Source organism: Electrophorus electricus, chromosome 2 (assembly GCF_041902795.1).
Source record: "Electrophorus electricus isolate QZ-2024a chromosome 2, ASM4190279v1, whole genome shotgun sequence".
In the NCBI taxonomy this organism is placed as follows: domain Eukaryota; kingdom Metazoa; phylum Chordata; class Actinopteri; order Gymnotiformes; family Gymnotidae; genus Electrophorus; species Electrophorus electricus.
In genome coordinates, this window is record NC_137498.1 from 17,580,783 (window position 1) to 17,607,447 (window position 26,665).

Below are 26,665 nucleotides of genomic sequence, written 5' to 3' on the forward strand. Positions count from 1 at the left end.
AATTACTTCCTGGGAACTAAATATCCTCTGTAACCCTCCCATTCAACTTATTCTTCCTGTGACCTTCCTGAGCTGACGTCAAAGCGATCGATGCAGGGCATTGTTGCATGGATTCTGAGGACCGCTGTTCAGCCTGACATAATTCTGTGACAGGGAAGTGGGTAACTTCCTTTAAGCCGTTTCAAGTTAGTTGAACGGTTTCACATGTTACAAATTGAAGAAATATTTCTTAGCTGATCTGATGTTGTCTTTACATGTGATTTCTACTCTGTCAGTACCAAACTAAAGGATACTAGATTCTGACAAGGCCCTTCACCTATTTCACAACATGGTTTCTGCTTCTGTTCACATTGGCTAAACTCGTAGAATGGCTTCTCCAACCCGATTTGCATGATGGCCATACACAGGGCCGGGGAACACCTCTACCTGACATGGGCTACTACATAAACGCCTTAATCTTCCCTACCACAGTCACCAGACCAACCACAACCACATATAAGGCCCATACAGATACAGTAGAAAGATACAACACAAAGGTTTACATAAATACAATAAATGATTCAAAATTACATTGTATAATATTCTTTTGGAAAGCAAAAGTGAGCACAATATGAACTAAATCTACTAAATCCTCGAGGGTTTGGATGTGGATGGACACAGACTAAGTACTCTAATCACTGGCGATTACTAATCATCAAAAGCGAGTGAGACAGAGAGTGTATGTTTGGATGGCTGGTCAGCCTCTCTGGTTAGCCGCTCTCACCCTGGGCCGATGTCATGGAGCGTGAGTCACGCCCCGTGCCTTGTATTCAGTGGTTAAACAGCAACAGTTGTTTTTCCCACGCATCCATGTTATTGGGGAACAAGGGCAGTAATCAGGATTGGGCTGTAATACAGCTGTACTTTCCTGCCCTTGTGAGTTCATAAGTCTACACAAAGAACACAAAGCGCGGAGCGGTGCATGGTTACTCGCAGGAACCCAAAACGCCGGTGCTGTTTACATTTGAGATGGGCAGTCACCCCCACCGGCACAAGAGCAATTTCATTAAACCTGGCAGATTTCACCTTTGGACCAATGTAATCACGTGCTGGAAGGTGCCGGTTTTCTTTTACTAATGAAGTTGCCAAGTCATGTAAAGGTGATAAGTACAGCATGATGGAAAGGGGTGTGTAGTTTAGTTCGATTTGCAGTGCAGTTTTAGACAGCAATATTCAATATTTCTGCCATGTCATCCGAGGTTGCTCGTGTTTTACGTTGTTGGGTGGTGTCACTTAATCCAGACATACGTCACGTTCACATGACGTTTCGGCAATTTGAAAGAATGCCTTGAAAACAAAAACAAACACACACACACGCACATACACACACACACACACACACAGTAGACTGGGAAACGCTTGATCCCACACTTGGCCAAACCCTCGCAGATATACGCACTGTCAGTGTCAATGCGTTCCGGCCGTGTGCTCCGTCGGCCCGGTAGAGCTGCAGCGCTAATCCTGCAGATTAAGGCGTTTGTCGGTGCACAGGTCAGCCCTTGAAATGGAGCAGAACTTAAATATGAAACGAGCCGAAGCAGACCTAAAACAGGCAGGTCCTTTTGTTTCATGTCGGGGGGGGGGCTGGTTCGCCGTTTAAGACATGACCTACTGTCTTAGCACGTGTGTGTGCGTTGTTTCCAGGAATAGTATCTTAACAGAAGTCCGATACTGAAATTGGGTTTCAGGAAGAATGCATATCTCTGTGCGCTTGAGTGTGCGTAGATGAGTGAGTGAGCGAGAGAGAGAGAGAGTGTGAGTGAGAGTGTATTTTCTGTCTTTAGCTTCCTTGCTGGTATCATGTGCGCTCATATTTAGCTTTGACTTCCTCATATGTTCGACACAGGCTCATTCTGAGAGTGGCACGGAGTGGAGACACTCGCAACCCTACACGTTCCCTCGGCACCCTTCTGATCCGTCAAGCTGTAAGTACGATCTTATTCAGTCCTGTAATAACAGTTTAACATAACGCAATCTAAAAGCTCCTTCCATTGTACTGTGACAGTTGTTTCTGGCCGTGCTTTGTTCAGTGTTTGTGACATCAAGCAGAACAAAACCTCTGCCTTGGTTTCTTTCTGACAAGGCACGAAAAATCAAATTACTAGTTCGCTGTTAAGTTTTGACTGGGAGCTGTTAAACTTGACACTGACAACTGAAACAAGACCATTAACACAATTACCTGCTGCAATTGATTTGACATTTCTGTGTATTTTCTGGGTGTTTACAATGTATATTTTTTTTAAACAGTGAGATGGATCACAAGTATGTGAATACGAGTTATAATTATGACTCTGCAGATAGTTCTATTGTAAGGGATCCAGATGAGATGTGGTGGTGGTGTACACATGATTATGTTTGTCCAATACTTTATCAGACAGCGAGAGGAAGGGAAGAAATGGACCTCAGCATGTCCTGTGATTATTCCAGCTGACACTGCTGTCTCCCTACCTAACAAAATTAGAAAAGTATGAGAAACAAACATAATGTGATTAACAATGTCTTAGTGTGAGAAGACCAAGATACGGATGTGGTTTAATCAGAAGAGACTCTGACGCACAGAGAACTGAAATTAAAAAAAAAAAAAAAAAAGTGTTTTTTTTGTGTGTGTGTGTCTCTCTCTCTCTTGAGACAGTGTGCAAAAATACACACACACACACAAACCTTTGTCTCTGAATCCAGTGACACAGTAGAGGAAATCTGGTGTATAGCCGACTAGAGATTATTTTAAAAAATTAAACAAAGGGACATGGGCCCACAGGAATGAATGGTACCAGGTGTAATGTTAAAACAGACAAGCAAGGGAACACACCGTGGAGCAGCCCACAGGCTAGAGTAGTCTTCATCTCACAGAGGCATGACAGACAGCCGGGGGGGCTGTCTGTCATGGGGGTGTTCAAGCACCGCCAGAGGAGCAGTTCCTTCTGATTTTTCTAAAGGTGGCTCCTGTCACATTCTTTTGTATAGGAGAGCTAAACTTAGGTTCGCTTCTTCCTGGTGCCTTTCTTCTAAACCTCAGGGTCTTTTGTGTCACCCTGTGTCAGGTCAGGTGAGGGAAGCAGATATTTTTATGGGAGAATTTATGAGAGAATTTATTATTATAAAAAGTGACCAAAAAAAAAGATAGTGAACAGAAATGACAGTATTGTTCATGGACAGCCCATTTTAAGTAGAAGGCCTCTTGAGGACGACGACTAGTCTGGCTTCATCCAGGACCCCAGACTTCATGATTCACAGCCTCGCAATGTAGGCACCTCTTTATCTACACACAGGAAATCCAGAATAGGATCAGGGCTCCTTAAGGTCAGTCAGTCATTTGTCTCCAGCCAATCAGAGCCACTCGGGGACAGTGGGGATTGTGTGTCTGCTTGGTAAACAGCTCAGAAGTGCACAACTAGTCAGGCTGTCCCATTGGATCAAACTTTTTCCATACGCACATGGTTTGAATCTCTTATTGAGATGATTAATTTAATCTCAGGTTCAATATTCTTTAAAAAATAATAATTATTATTATTATTATTTTGACTACTAAATGCAAGCCAGCTTAGCTAGCCAAGGCTGTGTGCTATGGGGCGGGTATTTCAATCCCAGCTCCCTGGACAGGTTAACAATTGTCCGCAGACAAACAGAGGATGCCTTGGCAACAGAGCCAGTCAATACAAAATTCAATTCCAGCATACATTTTTTTTCCCCAAAACGTTTCAAGGTGTCTGGGATAGACACTAGACGACGTGGGACAGCTATTTTTAGTTTCTCTTACGAAAGAAAAGATCCGTACAGCGTGGAGCATGTGTGCATACATAAAGGGCCATTTCTGTTTTACATTTTAAAGTCATAAAAGTTTTCACCCGGAGCGGACTAGGGGCTTTCCAGCAATTAATTACGTAGGCATACCCCAGCCCCTCCTCCAGACTTTCACTACACTATAACTGTATCATACAGTACAGGCACTTGTTGAAATGAATTGACTCTTAGAGAACCAAATTTCCCCCAGTACTGACGCAAGCACTGCATGTAAAAACTATGGCAACTCAACCACATTGATTAGCACAGAACCTCTTCCCTTTTTCTGTGGTGTCTTTTTATGACGCGCATGTATTGTTGCATACACTTGGTGTCTGGCAAAAATAGCAGGGGTGAATGCAAGAGCAAGCATGAGAGAGAGAGAGAGAGAGAGAGAGAGAGAGAGAGAGAGAGAGAGAGAGAGAGAGAGAAAGAAAAAAACAGTATGCAAAGCTGGAATGAGTGGTGTGTGAAAAGCCCCTAAATCTACCGTGATATTTCTGTGTTTACCCAGAGAGAACCCGCCCCCTCAGAGGCATACACACATCTCTTCCACAAACAGTAGGCGCCAACGTGGAAACCATAAGACAGACAGACCGAGGGCAGCCCAGAGGTTTCCCCATCAAGACAAAGGAAGGTGGCATAGACTTACTATACACGCACGCGCGCACACACGAGAGAAGACAGAGGACACTCCAACGCATACTCATCAAGGCAAGCTCTGGACACAGGCGAGCGCCCATCTCCCTGGTGTGGTGACATGGACCGGCAGCAGAGCAAAGTGAGGCATTTTCTGAAGCTCGGCTACTCCCATTCAGACATCTTGAGGGTCCTGCAGAGTCTACAGCACGATGCTCAGACCAACGACATACTGGAGGAGCTCATTAAAACCTGCCGCACTACCACCAGTGGCCACACGGGGGCAGAGAGGGCCCCAAACAGCAGTCCTCAACTCGTACCCCGAGGATGTAGCTCCCCACAGCAGCAGACGCAAGCAGACCCACACGGTCAACAGCACATGCCACCCGACACACATGCATCCAGCCGTTTCAGGCCGGTGGTCATAGATGGGAGCAACGTGGCAATAAGGTTAGTGTAGCCATATCTCAGCACATGCACTCTTGATAAGGCAGTCAGTACCAGAGCAGCTGCGTACACTCAAACTCACTCATTGTTCATCATATTCAACAGTCACTGACAGTCGAAGCTAAGAATAGATCAGCCCCTCCCTACTTGATGGCAGTGTTCAAAGCCCGTACCTCGAGCACTTCGAACCTCAAACATGGCAAAACTGTTGTAATTCTTTCTAGGTATCAGCATTAACTTGTGTATCTAACAGTATCTTAGTTCAAAAGTATGTTGGACTGACCTATTGTACTGACTCGCATGCATTCTATAAGTCCATGACAAAGTACATGACGCAGAGCAGCTATAAACAGGCAGCACTGAACCTGGGACAGCCAGGTATCAACTCTGGTATCAGCTCTGCTGAAACCACAGAGAGAAGTACCAGCAAGAAGCTTCCCCTTTTTCTGCACCCCACTGTATGTTGTAATACCTCGTGGATGAGAGTCATGTGCACTTCAACTCTTTAAAGAACGTTTTAAATGCATATTTTTACATGCATGCTCATGCAGATCTCACCTTGAGCACTGCTTGAAATATTCAGTTATCAGCTGAATTAGTGTTTGTGTACTAACTGCTATAGTGACTAAATTAACTACCTCTAACAGGAAAGTGTATTTTGCAGCTTGCGTAAGTTAATGTAACAATATGAGCCCTTGCAACAAAATAATTCTAAAAAATAAAAACTATAATAGAGATTTATTCCAAGTATTATTTTTAAATGTTCCTATGAATTAAGTCGAAATAAAGCATATTTAGCATTTTAATTGAAAGGTTGTACAAAATCAAAAACTAAAATAACTGATTACACAAAAAAGGCAAATGGCTGATATATGGTTTTTCATTGCAAGGGCTCAGTTGTTTATATTATCTGTTACAAAAAAATTCTAGAGCTTCCCAAGCAAGATGCACAAACACCCACTTTTAGCAGGTACTGTGTGATGCTGCAGTGGGTGTTTTTGTTTCCGAAGCAGGACATATTGACCACATGACTGAAAATCTCAGTGGTGGTTTGGACTGCTTGCAAAGCACTTCCTGGACAACAGCAGATGTAGATCAGGTTCCTTAACAATGACCAAGTTATTTATTTAGCACAGTGCTTACAGCCTTGCAGTTTTGATATTAGTTTTTTCAGTTCGGTACGTGTTGTATGCAAAGCAACCTCCAGTTTCCTGACAATGGTTACAAAGGGGAAGGCCCAAAAAACTTGGGTTACTCTAGTACACTTAGTATTTGAGGGTATTTCCATTTATACTGCATGTGACTTAAGTGCTTTCTTAATTGTTTTATGGACATCTTTATATAATTTCGTCATTGCCAGTTAAGAAAAGATATAAAATTGACTGTGGATGGGGTATTTTGCTGCTGTTACACAGTAAAGCAGGCCATGGGAAGTCTGACAGTATATACCAAATCAGATTAAATAGTTGTGTCAAAATGTTTTGTACATCATTAGAAAGCAACAACGTATCTGGGGAAGGGATGCGGCTTAGTATTAGTAAACAACTTGGCAAGCCACAGCAGATCATGCATAGCTACCAGTCAGAGAAAAACACCTTCACTTTTACCACTGGGGAACCTGTAGAACAGAGGAACCATGTTACAGTTTAAGATGTCCACAGAACATTTAGAATTCCGCAGAAGTAGCAAAAGCTCCCAGACACATTCTACACTTCAGTTTTCCTGTTTGACTTACCAAGTCATGTGTTCTGGAGTTCAGACTAAAAACGAAACGCAACAATAACTTCACGGCTCAACATTTCTGATGGAGATGAAACCCACCGCTGACCAAAGATAATGGAGCAGCAGAGGTGCTCCGGGGTTCAGTACCAAAAGTCTAGTGTGCACTTTACAGTAGAGTCAGATCTAGATCTGGCATCTCATTTAGATATCTGCTGTGCCACATCGTTGGTTAACCACACAGAAGGGATGGGTCCTTTTCAACATAGTATTGGCTACAAGCAGTGTGACTCGGTGTTGCAGCCGACACCCTACAACCACAAAGACTGGTGACAGCTCCTTGGTGACTGTGGGGAGGGTGTGTGAGGAGCAGCCCCACGTACGCACGTACACTCAAACATCACATTTCAAGCATAACGTACCAATACAGAACCCTCAGGGCCGTTGAGTGATATTTAAATATTCTTTTTTTTTTTCGGGGGGTGGGTGGGGTCTTGCTGTCAAGTGTGTGTGTACTGCGCAAGAAAGCTGAGCGTTCAGCTGTACACTGTATGAGCCGTTTCTAGTTCCTAAAACTGAACTTTGGCCACAAGCAAACAAATAAACAAACGTTTGTTTAGCGCCATGAAAATGGTTTTGAAAATAAAAAGCTCTATGACCCAGTCAAGAAAACAAACTTTCCAGTTTGGCCTTCCGCACAGGGTGCTTAGAGATGCATCCATTGGTTGTTCATCCAGCGAAACGGGACGTTTCCTTGTGAATCTCGTGAAACACAATGAAAGCATGTACTCGGCGAAGCTTACCATCCCCTGACCAAAAATGTTGGCAATTCACAGCCATGGGAACAAGCAGGTGTTTTCGTGCCGGGGGATCCAGCTGGCCGTGCAGTGGTTCTGGGAGCGGGGCATTCGCGACATCACCGTCTTCGTGCCTCTCTGGAGGAAAGAGCAGTCGCGACCGGAGGCTCCAATTACAGGTAGGAGGGGACACGTGGCCCGCACCTCATTCACGCCTTTATACCGTTTACGATGTTTTTCAGGTTGACGGCCTTTGCCTGCAGCTCATGACATCCACTCGGCATAAAGTTAGAGAGCAAACACATTGATAATTACTTGAATAACTCATCCGTGAGCAACCCAACAGCTGCTGCCGAGGTTATATTTAACTACATGGCATGTAATCATGAAATGGTATCTTCACTGGCCTTGCTCATACATGGGTCTTGGTTTGATTGTCTCCAGACCAACACATACTGAATGAGCTAGAGAGAAGAAACGTCCTTGTTTACACACCTTCGCGCTGCATTAAGGGCAAGAGGGTCGTGTGCTACGACGATCGCTACATCGTCAAACTGGCGTACGACTCGGACGGCATCATCGTATCCAATGACAACTACCGTGACCTGCAGCTGGAAAAACCACAGTGGAAAAAGTTCATCGAGGAGAGGCTGCTGATGTACACTTTCGCCAACGACATGTACGCAACACTACGACATGCAAAACGTAGCTGCGTGGTCCCCAAAAAACACTGCTCAGCCGAGTCCTGCTTACAGGCGTTTCCATTAATTAGGTGTACAGGGACATCCCTCATAGCTGGGAATGGCACAGTAGTTCAGCTTGCACAGGGAAGCCCTGACACCGCATTCACTAGAAAGAAGACAAAGATGCTTTAATTTCTTCCTGTCAAAACATTTCTATCTATGTAATGCTTTCCTTGCGTTATTGCACAGTGGGGGTGTCATAATGGAGATGGCTGATAAAAGGGTTTTTTGTTCTGTTTCAATCAAGGTTTATGCCACCAGATGATCCACTGGGAAGAAATGGACCAACAATTGAGAATTTCCTCAGGAAGAAGCCAACGGGAACTGAGAACAATCAGCAACACTGCCCTTACGGTAAAACATCAGCTGTACAGAAGAGCACTCACGAGCTCAACACACTGATCAAGGAGGTCCATTAAAAGGGTCATTGGCAACCCTTCCGTGCTTCCATTAAAAGGGTCATTGGCAACCCTTCCGTGCTCTTCTACAGAGGTTTTTGAAGAACAGTGTCAAACCCACACACACAAACTTGGGCATTACTGTGTAGGTAATAATTGAATAATTTCCCAAAACTAATGGATGATTCATTTCTCATTTTAACACGATCTGAAACTTTATAATGGTTCAGAAAGGGGGTTAAAACTTTGAGTTTCATCTAAACTTCCAAACTTTTATAAATAATTTCAAAATAGCAGGAAAAAAAAAAAAAATTACTTTATAATATGGATATGGAAACTAGCAGTCACACAGAGCAGTGTTATCATACAGCTCTATCGTACGTGCATGGTAAGACACACATACCCAGGCATTACTCTTAGGTAATAATGGAATATTTTCTGTTTGTTCTTGACAGGAAGGAAGTGTACCTATGGGGTGAAATGTAAATTCTACCACCCAGAGCGCTCCAACCAATCTCAACTCTCTGTGGCAGATGAGCTAAGAGCAAAGAGTCAGCCAGACAGTGACAGCAGGGTGTTTTCTCCCTCTACACACTTCACACATGATCATTTTATAAACACCATCCCCAGATACGCCAACACCACCACCAGTGAACCCACCCTGCACACGAGATACAAGGCCACAGCATACCAGGACGAGCTAGCCCTGTCCGAACTTGACCTCTACAACAGCCCACGAGACATAACAGGAAGTCCGGCCTACCTGCAGAGGTCACTTCCGGCTTTGTGCAAGAGTACCAAGAGCGATCAAGCGTACGGCTCCCTAGAGAGCTCCTTGTCCCGGCTTTACCTCAGTGACTCCGCCCTTCAAACCTCACTGGCCTATAGCAGCGGCTGTGTGGCAGGAAGTGACAGCAATTACTTCCTGTCCAACAGTTCACACACAGGGAACTGTAGGCGGGCACATAGCCCTGGGTTTGGCACGCTTTCACACCGTCAGCACGCCCACTCCGATTTGAGCCTCAGCTATGCTCGCTCACCTTACACGCTCCATGGATGCAAGTCTCATAGCCCCTATAACAGACTCATGGCCTCGTTTTATAACGAACCCCTGCCCTACCCTGGTTCTAAGGCTCAACAGGCAAGCTACAGTATATTACCAGAAGTCAGCTGGGGTCAGGCCAGGAACAGAGAAGGGCATGAGGAAGTGACTGAAAAGAGGATAGATGTGAGATCACAGCTCAGTACAATCTTCCCTCAGAACATAGTGGACCAGGTTATGAGCTTATATCCACACACACTGGACACCACAGAGCTGGTTGCACTAATACTGAAATACAGGAATAGCCAATCGCTTTGAGATGCAATACTGCAAACGTTTTAAGGTGAATCAAACTGAAGATCTTTATTCAGAATTGTGATGACTAGAGATCTGCAGTCATGATCACAAGAACAACTTGGTTAAACATGTCTGGGTCGAGTTAGAAGCATTACCATGAACAGCTCAGCAGCTGTGTGGTGGTTTAATACTCATCAATGAGGCAACTAAAAAAATGGCTGGTTATTTCCTGTTGGGACTATGGGAGCTCACTGCATAATGTAGCATTTTAGTTTTTATTACTTAATTCTGATGAAACTTATTATAGGTTCTCCGTACAGAACACTTTACTTGATCCCAATCCTCAGCGTTCTTGAGTTTAAGAACTTTGCACAAAGTGCCTAGTAACTAGAAACTTTTGTTAGTATGTGTGCTCATGACAATCCCAATTCATGCTGAAATGTTCCTCAAAATGTTCATTTTACACAACAGCTCATGTTTGTCCATGTGTCCACGTGCAGATTACAGTCTCACGTACCGGCATCATATAGGGACTCACTGAATACATTTTTTGAGGTGTTGATCACTCTCTAAACAACAACAACTTGCCTGGGAATTACTGAAAATGGTTTTGGGCTGGATATCAGTCTTGTTGGCATAATGCTAACTGCTCAGTACCATTAGCATCCATTCATTGCTAGCGATGATAGCATTCTTTTTTTTTTCCTTTGAATGTAAATGTAATTATGGAAGTAATTTCACCGAAAGTAAGTGTACTCTGACTGACAGTTATGGAAAAGCGGAGGAAGCTGATGCAGATACTTAGGACAGTGTTGCAGAACAACCAGAATAGTAAGCTGTGACCTTGCAGCCTTGAAGCGGTTCCCACATGTGTAGGGAAGTAAGTCAACATTGACAGAGATCATTTTAAATCACAGCAGTGTGTTGTTTTGTAACCTCAAAATGAGGCTCTGTTACTGCTAGGCAGTGTGGTACACCTAGCAAAAAACAAAACAAAAACAAAAAACAACAAAAACATTTTTTTAATCCTTACTGCTACCTGTACTGTCCATATGTGCTTTAAATATATGCCATTACATGCAAACATTTAAATAATTTATTGGAAAAAGGGTGGGGGGTTTTTTATGCAGCACTCAAAACCTCACATATAAAAGACAGCATTCCAAGCCAAAATGAGGTGGTTATTAGGACAAGAATTATGTAAGAAGAACTTTACTGATAAAAATGCACATAGAAGAAAACAGCTAGTCTACATGGTGAAGGTTCTTAGAGGTTCTCAGAGCCACAGTGGGTTTCACAGTAGTGTACCGGAAGCATCACAGTAGCATACTACACATGGTAGGGTTAGCAAACTCCCAGTGGTGATCTCAGAACCAGTCTAAAGCACTGGTACGCTGCAGTCATATATGAAACATGTTTAGAAATTTACACAAATGGGCAGCAGCTGACAACCTTAAGGGGCTACATATTTACATTTTTCAGCATTGAGCTGATGCTTTATTATGACTGAGTACAACTTGAGTAATTGAGGGTTAAGGGCCTTTCTCAGGGGTCCAACAGTGGCAACTTGGCAGTGGCAGGGCTTGAAGCAGCAACCTTCTGATTACCAGTCAACTACCTTAACTGCTGAGCCAACACTGCCTGGTTATATTAACACCATGTAATGAAGACCTCCATCAAAGCCACTAAATGAAATGTTATAATTTCATATGATAAAATTAAGTCAACACTGACAAAATTCCCCACATCTTCGTTATTTTAGGGCTAGTTCTCCCTGTAAACCTAACCTATTATGAATATTTTAAAAAATGCAAAAATTCTCAGATTATTATGAGGGCAACTCCTCTTACCATCCTGAAGAATCTGGCTGCCTTTCACAAAAAGAAAAAAAAAGGAATTCGTTTTATCAGGCACACAGCGCTGTGAAGTACAATACTGACATCTAGTGGTAAGAAAGTTTCACCCTTAGATAAAGGCCCATGCAACTTGACAACAACAGAATCGAGAACAATTCAGAATATTTTGTTTATTTTTTACAAATAACTTATGTTATAAAGACAGTTTTCCCCACTAAAATTAAAAACTGCTTTAGATATCCAAATAATTTCTTCTCCCCCCTCCCAAAGTTTAATCTCATTAATGTCATTTTTAATTTTTTTTTTTAATTTTAATCCAATACTAAGTCTATGGGGTGAGACACCTTCAATTCAGGCTGTTCGTAATGACCATATTGACCTCATTGCTGCAAGGATTATTCATCCAGTAAAACTTTAATAAGGCCACAAATTCAGGCAGTACGATGTGGAATTGAAAATGACACTTCTTCACATCATAATGCAGCTAATCATTTTCTTCCAAAATTAAGGTAAAATTAATAAGACAAACATTTAAAACATCATCATGATGGCCTTGCATGGGAGACTCAATTAAATCTACAAAGAAAAAAAACTAAACAAAAAAAAACAAAAAAAAAAACAAAACAAAACAAAACCAAGGCACTGTCCATTAGAATAGCAGAGTGTCTCTCGTAAGAGCCTCAACTGAAGGCACAAGGTGACAGCTTTGGCTTTGCACAGAAATGCTGACTCCGAAACTTTTGATCCACCTGATCCATGCTGCTTGTGGGGTACGCTCCATCTTCCAATAAAAAAAAAAAAAACCTTCTCGTCAGCATTTAGGAGGGCACACGGGTACCAAAACCACACGTTCCACAAGTCTTTGCTCTCAACTCGCAGCGCTGTGTAAATGGATAGAGTCAGGGACGCCTTTTTCGACAGAGGTGCATGCAGAGGCGTCGTTTCCATGGCACAAAAGGTGTAGAGTAAAAATCTCCAAATATAAAACCTACATTCCAGTTGTCATAAAATGGTGGTTTATCATCTTGTTTGAGGGCTGCTGTTTGGTTTTCTGCAGAGACCCTGTGGAAACCTTGGCCCCGTCGGAGGTCGCTGGCTTTGTCCTGAACACTCCATCCTCTCCATCTCTGCTGTGCCCGCAGGCCGTACACTGTGGGAGGAGCGTAGGGTGGAGACATCGGATAGCCACACCTCCGCCACACCTCTCGCCCCACCCCTCAGCCCCTCTTGTTGCGCTCCTCACTAAACTAAAATGGAGAGAAACCGTACTCTTCTGAGTAACAATCCAAAAAAGTCAACAAGGAAAAAAACCCAACACATAAAATAACTGAAGCCTATGAAGCTATAATTACAAGAAAATACACGTGACAGCTCAAGAAAGCAAACACGTCATTTAAAAGCTCATCCTAGAACTATGTACAGTACAAAGCTTGGGTGAGGGGCAGGGTCTCCTTTGTGCACTGTACATCTAAAGCATGCAGTTCAGCTTCCTTTTCATTTTAATGAATGAAAGAGCAAGACAACACAGGCAGGAGAGGGTAGACTCTGATTTGGTGAACGTTCCACAGATTCATCCCATAATCCTTTGGGAAGAGCAAATGAGTTAAGTCCAGGAAGTAGTCTGTTAGGTATTCCCTTCAGGTAAAGAGAGGAGACGGCTCTCGGGGCAGTTCCCAAGCGTAAGGCACAATGTTGCTTGGAGGGTGTGCATGTATACACACACTTTGATAATACTGTTTCAGGCAGCACTGAGATTGATTATGGAGCCAGCAGGGGAACCCTCCACTCCACACACACACACACACACACACACACACACACACACACACACACACACACACGTGCTCAGCTTGGCTCGACAGATAGAAATGGGGGGAAAAAAACCTGTAAACATCATCCAGTCTTCAGTGGGTAGCAAAACACACACCCAGAGAGGAAGAGAGACAGGGAGATTCTCACACAGAGAGATATAGAGAAAGACAGGTGGGAGAGAGGAAATAAACACCGAAATACACGTGATCTCTCACACGTTTATGTCCATGTTTCCAACAAAAATATGTCTGTTCTAGTCTTTCTGGTGAATGAGTCGCATGTACCTGTACTTGTGTATGTATGTATGTATGAATGAATGAATGAATGTACGTATGAATGAATGTATACGAGAGAGAGAGAGTGAGTGAATGTCTGTGGGGCTCAGAAGTGTCGGGGGAATTCACACTGTTCACAGCGGTTGAGGGCAGGATGGTTGAGGAAGGTGCAGGCTGTACAACCCCACTGAACACCATCATCATCTTCAACCTCTGACACAGCCTTCATGCTCCTACTGCTTGACTCTGAAGGGAGAAAGAGACAGCATATGAGAGAGAGAGAGAGAGAGAGAGAGAGAGCGAGCGAAAGCGAGCGAGCATGAGAGAGATACAGACACTGTAAGAACTTTGAAGAAACTGTAACAACTTTGATTCAGTTCTCACAACTCCCCGAACTGCCCTATGTGAGAGCTGATGGTTGGGTGCGTGAGGAGGACCTTATAATTCTTGTATAAACATGTCCTTATAAGTCTGTGCCAGAGAGGCGGGGCAGCAGATTTTAAATCATGCGTAAGCTTCAAATTACATGCAACACAATGTCAAACCAGGACCCTGAATATTGCAATACTAAAAAGCCCTACTGCAGAATACTGCTGAACACTGACTCCCCAAAATCTAAAACATCATGCAGGGTCCTGGCAGCCACCGTAGCCTCCCTGTCCATTTCGTTAGGTACCCCCATCTTACGGGGGCACTACACCATGTCCCTCTGTGTATGCAGTTTCTCTGGCACCCTCTACCCCGTTCATAACTTATCAGTGTCTGATTACTGGGGATCCAAGACACTGGCATGGCTGTGGCTGTTAAGATGGTCCAGGTCTCTCACACATACAGCCACATTGCTGTGGTTTTTACAGGCGACAGCATCACTGCTCGGGGGAGAGCCTAGAGCAGTCCGCAGCCAGTCTGTGGCGAGGAGCCCAGCACTGGTGAAGGACTACAGGATGGCTAAGGCAGTGTGTGCAGGGCCACGGCTGGGCTACACACTGTTTCTGTGGAGGTAGTACTAGCATCTGCAATAGTTCAGTTTCGTTATTTTCTCCCAAGGTTTTCTAGGCTGAAAGGGTTTACAAGAATGTTTAAACAAAAGCAAACAAATCTGTCATGGGGAGGAAAGTTGTACCCATCGGTAACGCACACACTCTTCAAACTCAGAAAGGTGTACTCAGAAAGATAGTGAGAGCAAATGTGCGTGCGCGTGAGAGGGCGTGAAAGAGAGAGCTACCAGCCAGTTACTGGCAGTTTGAGAGGCTGGAGAGGTATGGGGGAGGCAGAGAGGCAGCAGGAACAGGAAGTGTTACCCACCCACAGGTGCAGGGAGGCAGGGAGGCACAGGAGGGAGAGAAGGGTCTCTCTTCAGCTTCGAGCTGACGTTGATCCTGCGTCCCCGCCTGTCCACAGAGCCCCAGTGGTCCGAGCCTGAGCCCAACGCAGAAGAATGGACAGAGCAGATGGAGGAGTAGGGTGAAAAAAGTTAAGATTTGAAAAAGAGAGAGCGATAGAGAGCGCGAGAGAGAGAGAGAAAGATGAAGAGAAAGAGCGCTCACCTGCTGCTATGGTACCTTTTGGCTTGGGTGGAACAGGGCCTACAAAGCCCAGATTGTCATAGAAATTGTGGATTGCACTAGGATTGAAGTGTGGTCCTAAAAACACACCCAAAACGACTTTAGTTAAACGTACATGAGCGCACACACACAGCAAATTAGCACTTTCCAGTCAGACATTAAAGGAACACCTGCAGCCCCCTCACACCTGAAAGTCAATACTTCAAAAACCCGTGAGTCAGGAGTCACACCGCCACTCTGGAGATGACTGTACAGGATGTGAAAATACAGAACACACTCGAGTCATGGAGCAATAGGAAAACAACAGAAAATACAGTGTGTGAAACTTAGAGCTTCACATTTTTGTTCCCGTGACTGATACAAATAGGACAGGTTCTTGCTGCAAAAGTGAGTCACAGGTCTATTTCTGTGTGTTTTGTTTAGGGTGTGTGGAAAGTTAGATGCATATATGAGTGAGTGTCAAAGAATAGTAAAGTGCTGGGTTCTGGAAGGGTGGGCGTGTGTGTGTGTGTGTGTGTGTGTGTGTGTGTGTGTGTGTGTGTGTGTGTGTGTGGCATAGAGGTGTCAAAGGTATAATAAATCCCTTACTCGCAAGCAGTGGCAGGATGTCATTCAGGAAACAAATGGTAGTTAACACTACAATAGCAGCAGACGGGTCGTGTGTGCGCGCTTGCGTGTGTATGAGTGTGTCCGCACGGGCGTGTGTATGGCAACAAAGGCAGCCTGTTCTGAAGTACCCTGGGACAAGGCATAAATGATAGTGAAATGAATCTTTCAGCTCCCGGCCAGAGGAGGCACTGCTGTGCTGAATCGCCTAGCCTGTGTTCTGGCTTAACATGCTGATTCAGACTGTGTGAAGGGCTCGACAATCGTATCCCTAAAGTAGGCGGGGCAGCAACAGAGTGACAGGGGAGAAAGTGGAGTGAAGAAGTGGGTGAAGCTGATCGATCGGGTTACATTAATGTGACGTGATCAGCATTCGTTCATCAGAACCACAGGTATGTGAAGCCGGTGTCCCATTTACTGCCATCACAGTCTTGAGGAGGACAGGTAAACTTTGGAACCCTTAGCTGATCAAAGAGTGAGAGTGTGAGCATGAGCGTGTGTAAGGGAGAGACACCAACAGAAGACCTCTTACCTCGTGCCTGCAGGAGATCAATCTCTTTAGTTAAGCAGTCGATATCAATCTGCAATAACCTGTTCTTACATCTCAGCTGTTGCATTTCATCAAGCTGGATGCGCGCACACACACACACACGCACACACACACACACACACACACACACAAAGAAGTAGTCAGATTGACCTAAACAATAGTTGTCTTCTTATTATTGGCTGCTAGTAGGAATGGCTGCACACACCACTGGAGCACCTTTTCATCGACCCTGTTTACACCTTGCATTAACATGCTTTTCCGTTACACTTCTCACTGAAATGTGTCCCCAGAGTAGCCAAATGAGATCCCAGTTTTAAAAAGCACACCAAAACATACGTAATTTCCAGTTTACTTCCTACTGTAAACATGAGCTCACGTTCACTACTACCAGTGTGTTATATGCTGTCAAATATTGGAATAAAGCATTGAAAACAGGCCACAAATCATGACCCTTGGCTGAGGAGGTCTTGTCTTAACGTTAACATCCCCAGGACCTCTCAGCAGGAGACAGCAGTCAAGACTGGTGGGAAAGAGTCGAATCAGGTTACATATCACATATACAGATGCATATCACCTGTCATTCCTGCACAGCCAATGGCTGAGATTCTCTGAGCACCTCTGTAAGTGGTTTCAGTGATGTGATTGTAATCCAGCTGACTTTTCATGGGGCCAAAATTATCTGATCACCAAAAACACGTACTAGTGCAAGGTGTGTCTCGAGTTTCAGAGAAACACCTGGCCTGGGGTTCTCCAAAAACCTTACGCATGCCACAAGAAGAGACACTCTGAAAACTCTACAGTAGTTTGGAGACACCAAGGTCATAGCTTTTCTGGGTTTGTCTGTGTGCACGCACGAGTGTGTGTGCGCGTGAGAGTGACAGCGAGAGATTGACAGACAGACAGACTCACTCACCGATGGTATCTGAGAGACTGAATTGGACCTCTGCAGTCGTCTTCTTGTGAGGTCATTCTCCATTTCATTCACTTCCTCTTTAAGTTTCTCTAGGTCTTTCTTTTTCAGCTTTAATTCATGACACAATCGCTCCATACGCGCCTTCTGGTGCACCAACAGTGCTGAAACATACACACATACACATTACACACATAATGCAAGCAACATTGAAAGAAACAATCCCATACTCCCTCTTTCACACTCACACACCCGCACATGCACATGCACACACATTAGCACATTCACACATACCCACTTTAGCACATTCACACATGCAAAGTGCGGCATACAATCATCCAGACCACAAAAGAAAAAAAAAAAGTGCAAAAATTTGGTTTAAGAGCTTGACATAGTAGTTTTACCAGAGAAACAGTTCAGTGGCCTGACTCTGCAGTCTAAGACATGAGTCAACTTTCAGTGAAGGAGATTCATACAAATCCTCACACACAATATCAAACACACAGACACCCCAACTATACCCGATTGATATCTCCTTTGTGTAATCTCTCCAGTCAGACTGCAATTTTAAACGTGCCTTTCTTCCTTTCAGCATTTATCACCATCATTTCCTGTCCCCTGTTTTTATCTCTCACACACACACGCGTGCACACGCACCTCTGACCTGCAGTCGTGAGACTGACAGGGCATGAATAGAGGCATGGTGTGTGTCCCACTCACACACTTGGCCTAAACCAAGTACTTGTAGCAATATTAAATAGCAGAGAGCTTAGATGCAAAGAGGCAAAATGTTCTTTCATGGATGATTCTGTTGTGGCCAGGGTCTGAGCTGGACAGCTAGAAGACAGTGAGCAAACCTCGTATTGACGCATTCAAGCACATGGCCGGTAAGCGCAACAGAGCTCATGTCTTCACAGCCGCTCCACAGTTTTAGTTAAGGGTGCTGTAACACTGTAGGCTGTCACAGTGCCTGTGATGTGTCTTCCCAGCATACAGCTCGGAATTTAAAATAAGGAACAGGCAAAAGCACTGGGCTGCTCCTGGAGTGGAAGAGTTATCCCAAAACAACAAAGAAAGAAAAGAAAACCAGAACCAGATAGCATATCTCAGCATGGCCTTAATGCCAACCTTGAGACAATGAATACACAATACGGCTCTACTCCCTTCCAGACGCGTGTGTCAGACGGACAGGTCACTTTATGAGTCACACCCACACGCACTCCTATGTGTCATATGACAGGCAAACGGAGGATGGCAAACATCTATCATCTAACACACACACACACAAACAAATAAACAAAGCCCAAACCCAACAGAACACATTGAGTAAAATCACACATCATTTAAATGCTCGTATATGGTGTGCGCACACACACACACACACACACACACACACACACACACACACACACACACACACACACGTCGTCAGAATGTGAGGTCCATAGTCAATGAGTCACACGTCATCACTGCAAATCTCCATATAAGGTGAACAGAACTGCCATACTGCTACATGCATGCGGGCGCGCGCGCGCGCGCACACACACACACACACACACACACACACACACACACCCTAAGTCACCTTGCTTTTTATTTTTCATAATAGAGTGCACACACAAATTCTAAAGATAACAAAGATAAAGCTTTGAGTTTTAGAGGGTACTGAGAGGGTTTTAATGTGAACACGAGTACACACGGTTTATTCAAAACCCACCCCAATGTCAACAGCACGGAAACCCACATTCTAGAGGATCGGATGCATGCACCGTCCCGCAGACTTTAAGCTTCTCTTTTGGCAGGACCCAATGGAAAGAAAAAGCCCAACTACTGTGTAAAACCATATAGCCTACCATCGCTGTCAGGGTAACTGGCAGGGCTGCTAGTATGCCCTAGAGCAGCAGCAGGGGAAGTATTGGGCAAGCGTTTCTTACGCAACATATTCAGTTTCAGCCACAGCAAACAAAGGAAGAGAAAAAAAGAAAAAAAAAAAACAAAACAGAAAAAAAAACAATGTGTAGCCCATTTATCCAGGTTCCAGACAGAAAGCCTGTTAACCACCGCTGCCCACTCTGTACAATCAACAAAGAGAAGACTTCACGACAGCCTTAAATGCAGCCTACAGCATTACAACGGTATTAACTGCAGCCTACAGCGTTACGACGGTATTAACTGCAGTCTACAACAACATGATCCCAACAGGAAACACAATGGGAGAAGTCTAAAGGTGGATGGATGTGTTGCAAACTGAAGTAAGAAATGAGTTAATCTACAACTTGGTAATTTTCACCTTGATGTGAATGGACTCAGGAGTTAAAAATCACAGGTATGCGTCACGTGACGCTTCGGCCATAAGCTTAGTTTGAGCAATATAGTGCAGTGCAGAATTAATATGCCTTCAGATGTACTCTCACACATACAAAAACAGTAGAGTCACTGAAACACATGCACAAACCTCTACGCAAGCTCACACTCACTGAACAAACGGATACCTACCCAGACTGCAAATGAAACAACTGAGCTTCACAACCTCACAGAACAGTGGTGCTTGCTCACCTTGGGTGTAGGCGATGTCGTCGGAGCCCATGCTAGGCCTCCGGGCCTCCGTGGGCCGGTCTCGGTGGGCCGAGAGTGGGTCAGAGAGGTGCAGTGGCTCGGGCTCCGGGTAGTGGTGGTCGGCAGGTAGACTCAGCATGTTGTTGGGCTCGAAGGTGGGCGAGACCACGCCTGGAGAGACGGCAGGCGGCTTGTTGGGCGACACGGTGATTTTGAAGGTGTATTTGGTGTTGGGCTGCGTCACCACCACCCGAGGCGACGTGGCCGTGCCGGCAGATCCCATGGAGGCGCGGGACTTGGGCGGATGATGGTGGATGTAGGCGGGACCCATGCTGACTTGGCTGCCCAGACTCCGCCCACCCGCCACACCCTGAAGTGCAGGGTTGGCTGATATGTACACAGTTGGAGGGTTACGGGAGCCTCCCTCGTCTGAAGACGCGTTGGCGGAGATGTAGAACTTGGGCTGGGAACGGGTAGGGGGTGCGATGAGCGTGCACTCGTCCAATGAGGTATTAGCAGCAGCAGGTGGAGAGGCGGAGATATAGACGGTGGGTTGGCTTCGATTATGCCCTGTCCCTTCGATCGAGAGCGGGGTGGAGGGGACCGTAGAGGCCGCGAGTGAAGAAGGAGAGGGTGACGGACAGGATGAAGATGCAGAGCTACAAGGTCGCGGGCTGGAACCAGAGCACAGCAGGGTTGCCGTGGCAGCAGCGGAAGCCCCACCCACTCTCTGCGGCGACTCAAGCTTGATCTCGATCTGGTTCTTCCTTGGCCCTGTGGAGATGTTCTGGATGTTGAACTGGCTGAAAGAGGATGAGAGCGGGGCGCCACCCGATGCTGCCGTCGAGGAGGATGAGGAGGAAGAGGATGAGGAAGAGGAACTGGCCTGGGAGGCTGTCGCGGAGGCTGCCTGCAGGACAGAGGGAGGCTGGGGGGTCGTGGGTGAGCTGATGGGCATGTAAACATGCGAGGTCTGGTGCTGGGCGCCCGGGTGCGTGATCTGATAGATCTGCTGAGCCGGCTGCGACGTGGGGCTGTACTGGCCCCAGGCCTGAGCCTGCCGCGTGCTGCCAGCCTGGGTCACGTACGGACGAATGTAGATGGAGTTGGGGCTGTTGGGGCCCGCCTGGGGCCCGCCGTGGATGTGCAGCGACGTGGGCGTGTTGCGGCCCGCGTTGGGTGCCAGCGTCACGGTGATGGGGTTGAAGCGAGGGGCTGGAGATGGCCCGTGGCTCTTGGAGGCCCCGAGCTGATACAGGCCGAGGTACTGTGGGGGCAGGGGCTTGCGAGGCTGCTCCATCATACAGAAGGCATTGAGGGCAGAAGGGGTGTGCGCCGAGGCTGACCGGGGCTCGGCCTGGTAGAAGTCGGAGGGCGGAGGGGGGGTGTTGACCGGCCCCTCGCTCAATGTGTGAGAGAGAGTCCTGCTGCCATTCATTCTCGCCGAGTCACGCTGCACGGCACCATGGGAATTCTGTGAGACGCCCAGGTTGAGCTGGGTCATGTGATTGCGCAGGTCCGTCACGCTGGGGTTTCCCTCGCTGTACAGGAAGCCGGAACTCACCTGGGTCAGATGCTCACAACACGCTGCCAAGTTGTTCTTATTCTGAGAGGGAGACAGAGAGACACTGAGAAATCCATTTGTTTTTCTTCTGTAAGGACAGCCATTCTGCAACAGATCATATCTGCTGCCTGATCAAAACCGAGGAACTCATCCCTGTCTCACCTGCATTACGCACTCAGAGACCACACCCCACTCACCTGTATGACACAATCAGAGACCACGCCCTCGGGCACTCCCGGAAACTTCTGGCGCAGTTGCTGCAGAACCTGGGTGTCAATCTGCTGGTTTCCCTGTGCCATTCGTGGACCGCCAGGATGGAACGCACTGGGTCGCAGCTCGCGCGCACACACACACCCACACACACACACCCACACCCACACACCCCCACACCCACTCACACACACACCCACATGCGCGCGCACACTATCCCAGCATCTTCTGTTGGGGAGAGAGAAAGAACAGGAGTGAAAGTCCAGGTTAGCCCAGTGGGGTGAAGTGTGTCACAAACAACAAAAGCTCATTTCATGTCCAACATACAGGCGACAGCAGGCTCCAGCCAAGAGCCTTATGTGCCCATCGGCGACGTGAGCCTAACTGGGGAGCGCCGACTCCGTTCTAACTGCTCTTGCCCCCGTGCTTTGCACTCTACCTGTAATGCTTCCCTTCCTGATTAGAGTACATCAACCAGAAACATCCATCAAATAAAGATGCGCCTTCCCTCCAGGGAAGAGCAGCTGCTGCAGTCCATTTCTAAGTCACTTATCCAAGCGCCAAGCACGCAAACAGCTTCCGAAGCAGATTAAAGATGCAAAATAAACATATGAAGTGCTTGCGCTTCACAAGTCTCCCAAACCTGGACAAGGCTCGAACAGCAGAGATGGAGCAACAAAAGAACCCCGGGGCAAGGGCAAAAGAATCCAGGGGCAAACGCCAGAAAGGGAAACATCATATTAATCTCAAACTCTGAGCTTGTTGTTCAGATATTAATCCCAAACAAAACTTATTTACACCCATTTACATTTATTGCATTTATCTGACACTTTTTTATCCAAAGCAACTTACAATTATGGCTGAGTACATTATGGCCCTTGCTCAGGGGCCCTACAGTGGCAGCTTGGCAGCAGTGGGGCTTGAACCAACAACCTTCTGACCCTACTAATCAAGTACCTTAACCACCGAGTTACGACTGCCCCATGGAATTCCTCAGAAGCTGCTGTGAAGAATTCAGTAGCTACAGGGAAACCAACATGACGGGTCTGTAGTTACAAGAGCCACGGCAGGTGCTTGGAACATAAGGGGTTGACAAACGGATCCAATAGACCTCACATACACAAGAAACTGTACACACACACAAAAACAATCGCTGAGGTCCAATTTTCAGACTTGTTTAGAAATCTCCGAGAGACACCAAGGGCCCTGGCCCTGTAGACGGCTCAGTGGCGTGGGAGGGTAGCTCTCACTTCTGCCCGCCCTTTCCTTACTTTGAAACCGCATGGTTTCAACACATCCGGCAGCTCTACAAACACTTTCCCAAGCCTCTCTACTCTCCACAGAGCTCTGCTTAGATTACAGTGGAACTCAATCAAGCAGCCTTATCACATGAGTAATAAACAGACCGTTAAAAAGACATTTAAAAAAGTCCTGGGACTTCAGACGTCTATAGCGATCTGCCATCAGAGTGAACAAATACATGTTATTTGAGCGACTCTCAATAAGCAGTTCAAAGAAAAAAAGAGTAACTTTTAGTTCCCATAATGAACACGAAGCCTTGAAAAGAATGAAATATATCAGCAAAATGAGTTTCGCTCTCAGATAAAGACATCAGAAATCAGGCCAAGTGTTGTCCCTCGGTGTGGAGGCTGACTTCACCTCTCGCCTGATCCGCTCGGGCTACTGCAGGAGCAGGCAGCGTGCTGTTTCCCATCATCGAGCCACAGACAGAAAGGTCCCCCAGCTAGCCTGCACTCAGTCAGCACACTAGCAGCAGCAAGAGCCAAGCATATCCAGATCAATCAGCCAAAGATCTCAGATAAAACACACACCCCCACGCAGCCACACATGCAGGGGGGGGGGGGAAGGAGAGGAGAGTGAGAGAGCACGAGTGAGCGAGCGAGCGCACTTCCTTATCTGAACCACAAGCATGTGTAGCATGTGCACAGTCATAACCAACTGCCCGTAAATAATACTGATGGAAGTGGAAGGCCCTGGGAGAGAGCGGCAGGGGAGCAGCACCATTCCAGCAAGGGAAAGAGACAAGAACGCACGCGCATTCATTTACACTGGAACGGCTGTCCGGAGGCTCTGCTTGCTCGTCAAAGCAGCTCCAGCCAAAGAGGAAGCAAGTGAACAGGAAGTGGAGGCTCAGGGAAAGCCACATCATGATCTGCTGATGCTGGTTAAATGAGCCCAAAGGGTAACAGGTCAAGAATAGCAGCTCTCAGAATTTAGTGCTAATCTAATCCCGTGTCTAATCCCAGGCAGGCAGGCCGCAGGTCTGTCCGTGTCAACCTGACCTTTGTGCTTTACGGGCTGCGGCTCAGCTATGCGTCGCCAACTCAGCACAGATAGAGCGCAAGCAACTGGAAATGCTTTTTCCCAAAGGCTCCCGACAGCTGGAGCAGGGCTCCACAGGAGCCGACATCCTAAAATCTGCTACCAAAAGGTGATTAGGACCAGGGTCAGGGCCCTGTCCAGGGGGTGGTGTCTGGGATACGAGGCACTGAGGGTGGGAGTGCTGGTGCTGGGGCTGCAACAGGAGAGTACAGGAGAACAGGATCTGCAGGATCAGATGTCTGTACGCAGCAGCACATTTACTTCAGAATGATGCAGACCTGGAGCCTCATTTAGCAGGCACCTACCAGCCCACACACACACCACCTGATCCACACACATGCGTGCAACTACGTGCAAGCACACACGCACACAATGCAACCACGTGTACACTCAACCTCGCCTGCACGTACACGCGCACAAATGATGCACGTGCACAGATTCAGCCGCACACGCTTACAATAAGCCTTTTGCTGCAATACTCTGCATGGTGAAATGCACGTGGGGATGAACTGCCTAGCACAAGGATCATGTCTGCTGTGAAGTTAAAAACTTCATTCATCAATCAATCAATTACAAAGCACGTCCATATACACGCCTTTCTGTGAATGTACTGCACAAGCACGTGCTTTAGCCAACAATTAATCTCTCAGTACTCTCATGTCCTTTGATTCAATGGCCTTTTCCCACCCTCCACACAGACACACACACACACACACACACACACACACACACACACACACAGGGTAAAAAGCTATAAACTGGGACCCATCTCCTCAAAACAGGCACGCCACAGTCAAACTATGCAGCAGTGCAATATCGAGGCCAAACACAGCAAAGCCGTTTGCTGGGAAACTCCCAAAGAGAGCACATCTGCTGGGCCCAAAACTGTAGCTCTCCTAATAGTAGACTAAGGCCTTGGGGGGAAAAAGCGAACAATTCCTAGTCAACTAAGTTATACTTCGGCAAAACAGCATGCAGGTTTGGCTCAACAGCTAATCCATCTGCTGGGAGCAAAACAGCAAGGCCCACTTGTGCAAGTCAGGGTGAATCTTAACAGAGTTTACAAGGTGCATGTGACAAGTAAACTGAGAATGAGAGAGCAAATATAAAAACTTAATTTTTTTTTAAATGCCAAATCTTCATCTCCTGTTGTTCAGTCCTATATAAAAGGGGAACGCTGGCAGCCAGAATTTGTTTATTTACTAAACAACCTGTGCATGCGTGCATCTCTTGTAATTTCAAAAAAAGGGGGGAGTCTTCATGCCGTCCTAGGATGCCCTGGAAGAGCCCTGTGTGTGAGCGCGTCTCTGAGGGTTTAGAGAGGGGCCACCCTGCTGTCCTCCAGTGCCATGTGAATGCATGCCTGCTTCTAATCAGCAGCCAGCTGCACCCTGCGGCACCAAAGAATTTCTGATTTCCTGCCTTCTCTCTCCCTCTCCCTCACTCACACACACACACACACACATATGCAAAGCAGCAACCTCTCAACTAGAGTCATTGGCTCGGTGCTGCAACCTGCACCCCCCCCCCCCCCCCCCCCGCGACTTGAAACTTCACACAAAGCAGACACCTTTCTACCCGTAGATCCCCTTTATTTTCATTCAGAGCACTGAATTAACTGAACTGTGTGCTGAACTGACACACTGCAGTATCTGCAACATTCTTGGACTCTTTTCCAAGCACAGAAAGAAATAAAGGGGGAAAAAAGCGCCAACAATTACCACTCCCTGCGCAGTGTTTTCAGAAACAGCGCTCTTTTACTTTCAGCTGATTCTATTGTGAGGGAACAATGCATTCACTGGGAGATGGAAAAAGTGGGGTGATGGCGCTGCTCCCTGCTTAGTGTGTTTACCATCTGCTTATTAAAAACCTGATCTGCCCACCAAGGGCTCTCGTTTCAGCAGCCCTGCAGGATCGGCCTGACTGTGCTGACTGACCCAAAATTAGTGTAACAGTGAATCCACAGCTTGAAGCTGGTCAGTCTCAGTCTCTCTCTCTCTCTATCGCTCTGCAAGTCCATGTACGACAGTGACCACAGGAAAATAACTGAGGACCTAAGAAACCAAATCGGATGGAACCATTCTGTTCTTCTAACTGATGTCTGAAAGGAACAGTACAAGTGGAGATGAATTAAATATTTAGCTACCTGTGCTAAAAACATTTAGCTTTATTAACACTCAACTGTGCAAAAATACCTGGGGTATTCCACTACTTGCTAACTGAAAGAAAATCATGGCAAAGTGAATCTATTCTCTTGTGCAATACAAGCTGTCCCTTGCCAATTTAAAATGATACTTCACAAGAACAAAAATATTAGCAAGCCTAGTGGTCATTTAGCTAGAATGTTCTCATTGGCTACCATAACATTAGCACTTTAGCAACATTAATTTGCATTAACTGGCAGTTCTGGGTAAAATGCTTCTGGATCAAAATGACTTTCCTGAAAGGGATCATTCCTATGCTCCCACGGTCCAGTGCTCCCTAGCTAGGGTTAGATATGGCTAGGTTTAGGGTTAG

The 26,665-nt window shown here is 46.2% G+C and overlaps 2 protein-coding genes across 6 annotated transcripts in view; one reads left to right on the forward strand and one right to left on the reverse strand.

The window, feature by feature from the left end:
* Positions 1-1,458: 1,458 nt before the first annotated feature.
* On the forward strand, positions 1,459-10,996 carry LOC113589931 (endoribonuclease ZC3H12A-like). 2 transcript variants are annotated; one of them, XM_081695516.1, is made up of 7 exons: positions 1,459-1,591; positions 1,886-1,964; positions 4,334-4,908; positions 7,461-7,600; positions 7,866-8,100; positions 8,412-8,518; positions 9,018-10,996. In XM_081695516.1, the coding sequence occupies exons 3-7, from the start codon at positions 4,580-4,582 to the stop codon at positions 9,920-9,922; spliced, it is 1,716 nt and encodes a 571-aa protein (XP_081551642.1). In that variant the 5' UTR covers positions 1,459-1,591; positions 1,886-1,964; positions 4,334-4,579; the 3' UTR covers positions 9,923-10,996. The 2 variants fall into 2 exon arrangements, with proteins under 2 accessions (XP_081551642.1, XP_035385415.1); XM_035529522.2 differs by lacking the exon at positions 1,459-1,591 and having other exon boundaries at positions 1,807-1,964.
* A 916-nt stretch (positions 10,997-11,912) lies between these two features.
* The window catches only part of tab2 (TGF-beta activated kinase 1 (MAP3K7) binding protein 2), a 30,690-nt gene continuing 15,937 nt past the window's right edge, over positions 11,913-26,665 (reverse strand). The window contains exons 2-8 of one of the 4 annotated variants that reach the window (XM_081695511.1): positions 21,793-22,033; positions 20,032-21,637; positions 17,479-17,639; positions 16,548-16,641; positions 15,392-15,487; positions 15,150-15,263; positions 11,913-14,090 (exon numbers count right to left, since the gene is read on the reverse strand). In XM_081695511.1, coding sequence (XP_081551637.1) covers positions 13,951-14,090; positions 15,150-15,263; positions 15,392-15,487; positions 16,548-16,641; positions 17,479-17,639; positions 20,032-21,637; positions 21,793-21,894 — 2,313 coding nt within the window. In that variant the 5' untranslated portion in view covers positions 21,895-22,033 and the 3' untranslated portion in view covers positions 11,913-13,950. Of the gene's footprint in view, positions 14,091-15,149; positions 15,264-15,391; positions 15,657-16,547; positions 16,642-17,478; positions 17,640-20,031; positions 21,638-21,792; positions 22,034-26,665 lie in introns of those variants that run through there. The other 3 variants (XM_081695512.1, XR_014116457.1, XM_081695513.1) reach the window with 3 other exon arrangements.

Bases quoted from the DNA above. Each gene is read 5' to 3' on its own strand.
- LOC113589931 (XM_081695516.1), top strand. From the start codon at position 4,580: ATGGACCGGCAGCAGAGCAAAGTGAGGCATTTTCTGAAGCTCGGCTAC. The intron at 4,909-7,460 runs GTTAGTGTAGCC...GGCAATTCACAG, and splicing joins GGGAGCAACGTGGCAATAAG to CCATGGGAACAAGCAGGTGT. The intron at 8,519-9,017 runs GTAAAACATCAG...TGTTCTTGACAG, and splicing joins TCAGCAACACTGCCCTTACG to GAAGGAAGTGTACCTATGGG.